General features: G+C 39.4%; 2 protein-coding genes across 3 annotated transcripts in view; both read left to right on the forward strand.

Moving 5' to 3' along the window:
* SNX5 (sorting nexin 5) overlaps window positions 1-11,895 on the forward strand; it is a 1,173,556-nt gene that overhangs the window by 828,285 nt on the left and 333,376 nt on the right. The gene's annotated exons all lie outside the window — the stretch shown is intronic.
* The window catches only part of DZANK1 (double zinc ribbon and ankyrin repeat domains 1), a 79,917-nt gene that overhangs the window by 67,021 nt on the left and 1,001 nt on the right, over window positions 1-11,895 (forward strand). Inside the window, exons 17-19 of the mRNA XM_049774379.1 lie at window positions 4,192-4,272; window positions 5,125-5,252; window positions 11,512-11,586. Coding sequence (XP_049630336.1) covers window positions 4,192-4,272; window positions 5,125-5,252; window positions 11,512-11,586 — 284 coding nt within the window. The remainder of the gene's footprint in view (window positions 1-4,191; window positions 4,273-5,124; window positions 5,253-11,511; window positions 11,587-11,895) is intronic.

An 11,895-nucleotide genomic window follows, 5' to 3' on the forward strand; every position in this document is an offset into this window, starting at 1 on the left:
TGAGTTATGTATGTTAAAACATCCTTGCATTACTGGAATGAATCCTACTTGGTCGTAGTGCCTTCTTGATGAGTCATTGGATCCTATTTGCCAGAATTTTGTTGATTATTTTGCATCTGTGTTCATCAGGGATATTAGTCTATAGTTTTCTTTTTTAGCAGCATCTCTGTCTGTTGTTGGTATAAAATTGATGTTAGCTTAATAAAAAACTATTTGGGAGTTTTTCTGATTCTTCAATTTCATGATCTAGCCTGAAAAGGACTGGTAGTAGTTCCTCTTGAAAGGTTTGAAAGAATTCGTTAGTGAATCCATCGGGTCCTGGACTTTTGTTTTTGGGAAGACTTTTGATGACCATTTTAATTTTCTCAGTAGTGATGTCTTTTTATATATGCTAGAACATCCTGGTTTAATCATGGAAGATTATGAGTTTAATAATTTATCCATTTATTCCAGGTTCTCATGTTTCGTGGCATAGAGTTTCTCAAAGTAGTCTCTGATTTTTTGAATTTTTGTTGTATCTATAGTGATCTCCCCCTTTTCATTTCTAGTCCGGTTTATTAAATTTCTCTCATTCCATTTCTTTGTGAGTTTTGCTAGTGGTTTATTCATCTTGTTTATATTTTCAAAGAACCAACTTTTGCTTTTGTTGATCTTTCAGATTTTTTTTATTTCCACTTTATTGATTTCTGCTCTAAGATTTGTTATTTCCTTCTGCCTATCTATTTTTGGTTCCTTTTGTTGATCATTTTCTAATTTGAAAAGCTGTGTCAGGGATCCAGATGATAGTGCAGCAGTAGCGCATTTGCCTTGCACACAGCAGATCCAGGAAAGACCTGTTTCGATCCCCGACATCCTATATGGTTCCCCTAGCCAGGAGTGATTTCTGAGTGCATAGGCAGGAGTAACCCCCTGAGCATCACTGGGTATGCCCCCCCCCAAAAAAAAAGAAAAAAACCTGTATCATTAAGCTTTTTATATGGGTTCCTACTTCCTTTCTGATGTGTTTGCAAAGCTATAGATTTTCCTCTTAGTACTGCTCTTGTTGTGTCCCATAAATTCTGATCATTTATGACTTCATTGTCATTTGTTTTCAGGAATGTTTTGATTTCCTCTTTGATTTCATCTCTGACCCACTAGTTGTTCAGTAGTGAGCTGTTTAATTTCCAAGTGTTAAAGTTTTTCTTCTGTGTCCCTTTGTAATTCACTTCTAATTTCAGTGACTTGTGATCTGAGAATGTAGTCTGTTCAAATTTTATCCTCTTGATTTTATAGAGATATGTTTATGGACCAGCATGTGGTCTATCCTGGAAAATGACACAAGTTCATTGGAGAAGAATGTATATCCATTTTTCTGGGAATGGAGTGGCCTATATATATATGTATATATTAGTCTATATACATATATACTAGTCCATATATATACTAATATATATACATACATATACATATACATATACTAGTCCACTTTGTTCCATTTCTCTTTTCAGAGCTTTTATATTCTTGTTGGATTTCAACCTGGTTGACCTATCCAGGGGTGACAGGGCAGTGTTGAGGTCTCCCACTATTATTGTGTTGCTGTTGATATCTTCTTTCAGATTTGTCAACAATTGTATTAAATATTTTTCTGGTACCTCATTGGTGTATATATATATATATATATATATATATATATATATATATATATATATTTGGGAGTGTGATTTATCTCTCTTGTACATATTCTTTGATTAGTACAAAATATCCATCTTTGTCTCATAACTTTTCTGAGTCTAAAGTTTGTGTTATCTGATATTAATATGGTCATTCCAGCTTTTTTTTTTTTTTTTTGGATTTTGGGTCACACCGGCAGTGCTCAGGGGTTATTCCTGGCTCTACGCTCAGAAATCACTCCTGGCAGGCCCAGGGGACCATATGGGATGCTGGGATTCAAACCACCGTCCTTCCGCAGGCAAAGCAAATGCTTTACCTCCATGCCATCTCTCCGGCCCCCATTCCAGCTTTTTTAAGGAAATTGTTTGCTTGGATGATTTTCCTTCAGCCTTTTACTTTTAGTCTATGCTTGTTCTGACTATTCAGTTGTATTTCTTGTAGACAACAAAATGTTGGATTCAACTTTTTGATCCATTTTGCCACTCTGTGTTTCTTAACTGGTGCATTTTGTCCATTGACATTGAGAGAGATAATTGTCATGGGATTTAGTATCATCTTTGCATAGAAGTTTGGTATGTCTGTTGGTCTGTCTTAAAGTGAACCTTTCAGTTTTTCTTTTAAGGCTTGTTTTGAGTCTGTAAAGTTTCTGAGATGATGTTTACCCATGAAGCTATATATATTTCCTTCAAACCTGAAAGTGAGTCTAGCTAGGTGCAGAATTCTAGGCTAAGTATTCATTTTGTTGAGTTTTGTCACTATATCCCACCACTGTCTTCTGGCCTTGAGGGTTTCTTGTGACAGGTCTGCTGTATATCTTTTTTTTTTTCTGCTGTATATCTTAAGAATGTTCCTTTGAATGTAATTTCCCTGTTTGATATTTCTGCTTTCAGTATTCTATCCCTATCTGTGGGATTTATCATTATGACTAGGATGTATCTTGGGGTGCTTTTTCTTGGTATCTCTTTTAGTTGTACAAATCCAGCATGCAGGATTTGGTTGCATGCCGTCTTTAGCTCTGGGAGTTTCTCTGCAATGATGTCCTTGACTGTTGAGTTTTCCTGGGTATTTTCTTCCTGGGTCTTTAGAACTCCAATGATTCTTTTGTTGTTTCTGTTGAACTTATCAACGACTTCTATTTTCATCTGTTCACATTCCTTGAGTATTTTTCCCAGTGTCTCATCATTTGCTTTAAGTTTCTTTTCCAATCTCTTCTGCTGTATGGAGTTGTTCTGCACCTCATTTTTCAGCTCACTGATTATGTCCTTAACTGTTGTTACTCTGTTAGAGAGGCTTTCCATTGAGGTTTTCATTTCATCTACCAACTTTTTTAGTCCTGTTATTTCAGTTTGGAGTTTTCTTATTACTATTTTTGTGTTAAAATCAATCTACAGCATTTGAAATTAAATGAGGAGCAGCTAGACTAAAAATGAATTTTATCATATTTTGAAACTATTAAAAACAGTGATCTCTTTCTATTTCTGATGAGAGATGGCTACTTTTTCCAAGAATGAGGTTGTTTACTAGTTTTCTTCTCAAATAAACATGTTTTATCAACAATTATATGTAAGCTAACTTTAAATACTTTATAAAATATGCAAAGTAAACTTAAGGATTTGGGGCCAGAGAAATAGAACAGCAGGTAGAGCATTTAACTTAACATAAAGCTGACCTAGGCTTGATCTTTGGCATCCCATATGATCTCCTGAGCCCTGCCAGGAGTGATTCTGAGTGCAGAGCCCAATGTGGCCCCAAGCCATAAACAAACAAACAAACAAATAAAATTTCAGTATTTGGAGCTGGAGTGATAGTACAGCGGTAGGATGTTTGCCGTACATGCAACCAAGACAGGACAGACGGTGGTTTGAAACCTGGCATCCCATATGGTTCCTGTGCCTGCCAGAGGTTATTTCTTAGCACAGATCCAGGAGTATCCCCTGAGTGCCACCGGGTGTGACCCAAAAATTCAAAAAAAATTTTATGATTTATAAATTACCTAATAAAACTAGTGTGGGGTTTCTGGGCTTTTATTTTGTTTTGGATTGTTGCCTAGGTTATCGGTGAGATTTCTCATTACAACCCTGACCTCAGTGATCTTATTATGACAACCAGAAAAAAACATAAGTGTCTATCTGTTTATGTGTTTCTGATGCTAGCTATTGAAGGTAACACACTCTCTCTCTCTCTCTCTCTCTCTCTCTCTCTCTCTCTCTCTCTCTCTCTCTCTCTCTCTCTCTCTCTCTCTCTCTCTCCCTCTCTTACTTCACATTGGAGAGAAATCATTTGCCCTGAGAGTTGAGCTTGGGCAGGTGGGACTAAAAAGCAGAATGTTTGTGGCAATGAAAAATCTGGTGCCAGAGAAATAGGACTGTGGAGAAGGTGCTTGCCTTGCATGTGATCAACCCTTGTTTATCTCTGAAACCCCTTAAGGTCCCCCCAAGAACTGCTAAGAATTATTCCTGAGCACAGAGCCAGGAGTAACCCCTGAGTATCACCAGGTTCCAAAAACAAACAGACCAAAAATTACTATCTATAATCCTACAGCCTGAAAACAGACTCCTGTTGAAGGAAGTCGGACCACTAGGAGAAGGAAGAGTCTCTGTGATTGAACGCCTGCTGGATGAAGTAAGTGTGGCAAATAGAACAAGTGTCCCAGGGTTTTCTGCTCAACATACACCCTTAAGGTAGAATATTTGTTCTTTATTGTGATCACAGTGCCATTTAGTTAAAAACCATGTTGAAATGGATTAAATTTTCAAGTTAGAATTTTTTTTGTTTGTTTGTTTTTGAGTCACACCTGGCAGCATTCAGGAGTTACTCCTGGCTCTGCACTCAGAAATCACTCCTGACAGGCTTGGGGGACCATATGGAATGCGGGAATTGAACTGGGGCTATACCAGGTCGGACACATACAAGACAAACACCCTACTGCTGTGCTATCTCTTCAGCCCCTCAATTCAGAAGTTTTACCATTGTTAATAATTAACCATTGGTAGGTTGAATAGCAAAGAAAATAGGCAGAAAAACACATCAGTACAAATAATGTATGTATTATTTGTATACTCAGACAGAATCTCCAATGGGTGGCTCTGTGTCTGCTTTGTTTCTTTTTTTTTTAAATATTTTTATTGATTGAGATTCCATGATTTACAATACTAATATTAATGGTCTCTCATGCACATAATTCTAACACCATCCCCATCAGCAGTGAACCCATCTCCCTCTCCCAAGGACCCCGGCACGCTTCCTTTTCACAGAAACAATTCTGATGTGAGATAGAAGTTTTATTTGATTCACTTGGCAACATTCTCTCCCTTGTTGGTTATACCTAAAGGTTACCCAGTTCTCTTCTCTTTTCACTAAAAACTGTTTAGTTTCTTCAAGCATGCTTGTTATACTTAATAGGATAACAATTGAAGGTTCTTAAGTGGAAGGTGCAGGGCATGTGGCAAGTTTGTTCTTTTTCACATGCTGCAGGGAGCAGATCCCAACTGCAGTGATAATGAAGATCGACCTGTTATAACTGTGGCTGTTGTGAATAAACACCATGAAGCCATTCCCATTCTCCTGGAGAGAGGAGCAGACATTGACCAGCAGTGGGGACCGTAAGTGCAATATAAAAAGGAAAGTCCCGGTACCTTCTCACAGCTAACTCATAACCTATGGGGCACCACTATAGCAAAATTCATGTACATACATAGCTAGTTTGATTTGAATCTCTTAATATCTAGTTTAACTTTTTTTTGTAAAGCTGAGTCCCCCAAAACCAAATAATTGTTTGGGTTTTAATTAAAGACTCAACTGTTGAACAACCAGTGGGACAGAAAAAAAATAAAATAGGAAATTAAAAAGACCTCCTAGAAACAAACAAGAATAAGGATACAACCTACCAGAACTTGTAGGGCATACCAGAGGTGGTGTTAAGAAGAAATTTTGGCTCAGCAAGCTCTCAGCAGGAAGGGAGACAAGGCTCACATAAAAAAAAATGACTACACAAATTTAAAAACTGGAAATTTACTGACAAAAGAAGCCCAAAGCATGCAAGAAGGAAATAATAAGATTTAGAGAAGAAATTAATGAACTGGAATCCAAAATAACAATCCAAAAGATTAATGAAACCAAGAGCTTGTGGGGCCAGAGCAAAAGCACAGCAGGTATGACATTTATTTGCCTTGCATGCAGTCGATGTGGGCTTGATCTCTAACATCCCATATCATTTTCCAAGCATATAGCCAGGAAAGACCCTTAAATGCAGAGCCAGGAATAACACCTGAGCACTGCTAGGTGTGGCCAAGTAAATAACCAAATAAACCAAGAACTAGTTCTTTTATTTTTCCTTTTTTGGGGGGCGGGGGCTACTCCTGGCTCTGTACTCAGAAATCACTCCTGGCAGGCTCAGGGGATCATATGGGATGCCAGGGATTGAATCTAGGTCCATCCCATTCAACCACATGCAAGGCAAATGACCTACTTGCTGCCACTGTGCTATCGCTCCAGCCCAAGAGCTGGTTCTTTACAAAAATAAACAGGATAATAAACTAGATTGATAAACCATTAGCAAGACTGTGAGAGTGTGAAAAAGAGAGAGAACCCTATTAAACCAAATCAGAAAATGGGGCTGGAGTGATAGCACAGCGGTAGGGCATTTCCTTTGCATGCAGCAACCTAGGACAGACCCAGGTTCGATCCCTGGCATCTCATATGGTCTCTCCGAGCCTGCCTAGAGTAAACCAAATCAGAAATAAAAGCGTAATTTAAAAATAGATACCACAGAAATTCAAGGGATCATCAGAGATTACTTTAAGAATTTATGCCACAAAACAAGAGAAGCTAGAAGTGAAAAATGTTGGGGGCCAGAGTGATATCATAGTGGATAAGGTGTTTGCTTTGCACATGGATGACCAGGTTCAATCCCCAGCATTCCATATGGTCCCCCAAGCTTTCTAGGAGTGATTTCTGAGCACAGAGTCAGGAGTAACCACCACTAGATGTGGTCCCTCCCCCCCAAAAAAAAGTTGCTGGTAGTTGTTCAGTAATGAGCTATGTAATTTCCAACTGTTTAAATATTTCTCTGTTTCTGTTTGTTATTAACTTCTGTTTTCAGTGCCTCATAGTCTGAAATGCTAGCTAGTATTATTTTTATCATCTTAACTTTGTGGAGGCATGTTTTGTGTCTCAATATGTGGTCAGTCTTGGAGAATATCCCATGTCCATTGGAAAGAATGTGTATTCAGATTTTTGAGGATGAAAACCACATATATACTACATCTCTCTTCCATTTCTTCCTTCAATACAAGTATTTCCTTACAGAGCTTTAGTTTAGTGTTCTATCAGGTGATAACAGAGTGGTGTTGAAGTCTCCAACTACTGTTTTGTTGCTACCAATGTCCTCCTTCAAGTTTATTGGTGCGGTGTCCTAGAGTCCCCCGGAGGGGCCCGGCCAGCGGGGAAACGGCTGGGAGGCTCTTGGACTTCCGCACTCTTATTTTGCTGAGTTAAAAGAACAACCACACCTGTAAAAATCTGAGAGAGGTTAGTAAAGAAGACCCCAGGCGAAGTTCCGGTCAGAGGCAAAATTTATTGGCTCAGCATCTCTATATATAGAGGAGGAGAAATGGGCAGGAAAAAGGACATGTCAATCATACTTTTTGGCGGGAAGGTTGTAGAACAAAGGCAGTAAAATATTCAAAAGAGGATGGAGACCTTATGTCTCCAAAATGGGACCTGCAGCCGCTTATCTGGGCTAACATCAGCCTGTGAAGGAGCAGGTCTTGAAGGTAACTGTTAACTCCGGAAAGAGGCTAAGGGGTGTAGTCTAGATCTGGAATTAGCATTGGGTGTGTTTACCATTCCCTTTGGCTTCAAAGAAAAAATCTCCTTCAGCTGTGAAATACCTTTCCTGTTAGTTCAAAAGCTTTACAGCAAAATCAGCAGATGGGCAGCCTCATGTGAAAGGCTGCATAAAAGACAGAAGACAGAAAAATTGATCCTCTGACAGAATACTGTCTCCAACATATTGGTAATTGTTTTAAGTATTTTTCTGGTCCCTTATTAGGAGCATATATGTTTAGGAGTGTGAATTCTTCCTGATATACCTTGATCATTAAGAACTGATCGCCGGAGCGATAGCACAGCGGTAGGACATTTGCTTTGCATGTGGATGATCCAGGATGGGCCTCGGTTTGATCCCTGGCATCCCATATAGTCCCCTAAGCCAGGAGTGATTTCTGAGCGCATAGCCAGGAGTAAACCCTGAGCGTCACTGGGTATGGCCCAAAAACCAAAAAGAAAAAAAAAAATGATCCCCATTGTTTCTTATAACCCTTTTCAATCTGAATTCTATGTTGTTTGATACTAGTATGGCCACTCCTTTCTTTTCAAAGGTGTTTTCTTTTTCTTTTTTTTTTAAATAAATGGGTCTTACCCGGTGGTGCTCAGGGGTTACTCCTGGTTCTGTGCTCAGAAATTATGCCTGGCAGGCTTGGGGCACCATATGGGATGCCAGGAATCGAACCGGGGTCTAACCTTTTTTGGCCGTGTGCAAGGCAAATGCCCTACTGCTGTTCTATGGCTCTGGCCTGGGAGTTGTTTTCTTGAAGAATTGTTTCCAACCTTTGACATTGAGTCTTTGTTTACTCTGACTATTCAAATGTGTTTCTTGTTGGTGGCAGAATATTAGATTCATTTTTTTAATCCATCCTGCCACTCTGTGTCTCTTAATTGGTGTATTTACATTGCCATTGGCAGAGATTATTGCCATGAAGTTTTATGCCATCCTTCTGCAGCAGTTGATATGTTGGTGAGATTTGTCTTAAAGTACCTCCTTTAGTTCTTCATGTGAAGATGGTTGTAAGTCTATAAAATTCCTGAGTTATTAATCAGTGAAATTACGTATTGTTCCTTCAAATCTGAATGTGTCTGAGTAAAAATGCTTCTTAGTGAGGTGTTTGTTTGTTTGTTTATATTTTTCACTACATCCCACCATTGTCTTTGGGCCTGGAGAGTTTTATTTGATAAAGCTGCTGTAAATCTTTTTTTTGTTTGTTTGTTTTTTGTTTTTTGGGTCATACCCAGCAGCGCTCAGGGGTTACTCCTGGCTCTCTGCTCAGAAATCACTTCTGGCAGGCTCAGGGGACTATATGGGATGCTGGGATTTGAACCACCAACCTTCTGCATGCAAGGCAAATGCCTTACCTCCATGCTATCTGTCCGTCCCCAGCTGCTGTAAATCTTAAGGATGGTACTTTGTATATAATTTCTTCTTTGATCTTGCTGCTTTCAGTATTCTATTTTTTATTTTTTAATTAATATCGTTGAACACCTTGATTACAAATATGATTACAGTTGGGTTTCAGTCATGTAAAGAGCTTCATGGTGAGCTTCATGAAGTGAGCTGGAAGTTCCAGCTCTCCTCTCTTTGTCTCTGAGGATTTTTGCAAAAATGTCTTTCATTTTTCTTAAAACCTATAGATGAGTAAGACTATTCTGCATCTATCTCTCTCCCTCTGACTTATTTCATTCAGCATAATAGATTCCATGTACATTCAGGTATAGGAAAATTTCATGACTTCATCTCTCCTGATGGCTGCATAATATTCCATTGTGTATATGTACCACAGTTTCTTTAGCCATTCATCTGTTGAAGGACATCTTGGTTGTTTCCAGAGTCTGGCTATTGTAAATTGCATGACAATGAATATAGGTATGAGGAAGAGATTTTTATATTGTATTTTTGTATTTCTAGGGTATATCTCTAGAAGTGGTATAGCTGGATTGTATGGGAGCTCAATTTCTAGGTTTTGGAGGAATCTCCATATAGCTTTCTATAAAGGTTGGACTAGACGGCATTCCCACCAGCAGTGAATAAGAATTCCAGTATTCTATGGTTTTCATTCTGGTCATTTCAATTGGGATGTTTCTTGAGTTAATTCTGTTTGGATTTCTTTTAGCTTGAATACTTAGGACCTCCTAGATCAGTGCATCTAGCCCTGGGAACTTCTCAGCAATGATATCTTTGACTGTTTCTTCTTCATCAGGGTTGCCTTCCTGACACTCAAGGACCCTGTTGATTCTTAGGTTGTTCCTCTTGAATTCATCACAAAGTTCTCTTGTTAGCTGTTCATTTATTTTGAGGATTTTTTTCTGGAGGTTTTCTGTAGAGCTCAACTGATTCTGTTTTTTTTTTTTAATTAAAAAAATTTTATTGGGGCCAGAGAGATAGCGCAGCGGTAAGGTGTTTGCTTTGCATGATGAAGGACAGTGGTTCAAATTCTGGCATCCCATATGGTCCCCCAAGCCTGCTGGGGCGATTTTTGAGCATAGAGCCAGGAGTAGCCCCTGAGCACTGCCAGGTGTGATCCAAAAACCAAAAAAAAAAAATTTATTGTTTATCCTTCTTACCTATAGAGTATTAGTATTTTAATTATAAACTATTACTTAAAATATATTGCAGGTGTTATATTTTTATTTTATTTTTAAAGTTGATATTTTTGAAGTTTATTGATTGATTGGTTTTGGGGCCACACCCAGAGATGCTCAAGGGTTACTCCTGGCTCTGTGCTCAGAAATCACTCATGGCAAGCTCGGGGGACAGTATGGGATGCCAGGAATTGAACTGGGTCCATCCCAGGTTGGCCACATGCGAGGCAAATGCCCCACCACTGTGCTATCTCTCTGGCCCCATATTTTTTTGTTTGTTTTTTTGGGTCACACCTGGCAGCACTCAGGGGTTACTCTTGTCTCTGTGCTCAGAAACTGCCTGTGGCAGGCACGGGAGACCATCTGGGATGCCAGAATTCAAACCACCATCCTTCTGCATGCAAGGCAAATGCCCCACCTCAATGCTATCTCTCCGGCCCCTGCCAGCCTCATATTTTTTATTAATATATTTATTTAAGCACTATGATTACAAATATGTTTGTAGTTGGGTTTCAGTCATAAAAATGTATAACCCCCCTTCACCAGTGCAACCATCCCAACCATCAATGCCCCTCATTTTCCTCTTCCCACACCTCCTGCCTTTCTATTTCTTTCACTCACTACCATTATCATGATAGTTATTGGTGTAGTTATTTCTCTCACTGAACTCACCACTCTGTGATAAGTTTGGTACCATGGGATGGTCCTTTGAAACCTCATTTCTAGTATGATAATATCCAGAGTTCACTGATTCTATTATTAGCAACTGTTACTCTGCTGGTAAGGCTTTCCAGTGAGTTTTCATTTTACTTACTGTTTTTCAGCTCTGTAATTTCTATTTGTATTTTTCTCATTTTTTGCTCTCTTATCCCCCTGTGTTTTTTTGTTTGTTTGTTTGTTTTTGTTTTTGGGCCACACCCATTTGATGCTCAGGGGCTACTCCTGGCTATGTGCTCAGAAGTCGCTCCTGGCTTGGGGGGACCATATGGGACGCCGGGGGATCGAACAGCAGTCCGTCCTACGCTAGCGCTTGCAAGGCAGACACCTTACCTCTAGCGCCACCTTCCTGGCCCCTCCCCTTGTGTTTTTATCGCTGTTCATTCTATTGTTTCTCCTTAAATATCCTTAACATTTCCTCTCTGAAGTTCTTCTTAGAGAGTTCATATAACTGGTTATTCCTGATTGAGTCTTCAGGCTAGCATCTTTGCTCATTGTGATGGGACTCTGTGTTGATCCCCCATTGTGACTTTTTCAACCTAGAGGTGTTTCTTGCCTATTGTTGTGTGGTTAAGTGTGTAGAGTTAGGATGTCTTTCTATGCTCACAGTGAATATGCACAGCAGCCTCACACTTCACAGGGTATCCTGACCTGAAATGGCAATCCCAAGTAACAACAAGGCCCTGACACCATGGTGCTAAATATTTAGGATACTATTTTTTCCCACAGGCTTCAAAATACAGCCCTTCATGAAGCAACTCTGCTTGGCCTGGCAGGAAGAGAGTCTATTGCCACTTTACTTCGGTATGTTCCCTGCCTGAGCTGGGAAAGAGGGAGGGGACTTCTGAGGACCCCAATACTCCTCTACTGACCTTTATGATTTTTTAAGAGACCCAGTTCCTAAAAACTTATTAACTCTGAGAATAGCAGCAGCATCCTCTCTACTACAACCCCCACCCTGGCTTCCAGGGTTAATAGGTTTTAAAAGAACAATGGAAACATTGACCTCATTAACCATTCTCTATTGAGAGACTTTGAAGCAATGGAAACCAATAGGCCGGTTTGGCTGTTAAACTTTTGGAATCACGGAGACCTCAAAAAGACTGAGTATAA

Source organism: Suncus etruscus, chromosome 6 (assembly GCF_024139225.1).
Source record: "Suncus etruscus isolate mSunEtr1 chromosome 6, mSunEtr1.pri.cur, whole genome shotgun sequence".
In the NCBI taxonomy this organism is placed as follows: Eukaryota; Metazoa; Chordata; class Mammalia; order Eulipotyphla; family Soricidae; genus Suncus; species Suncus etruscus.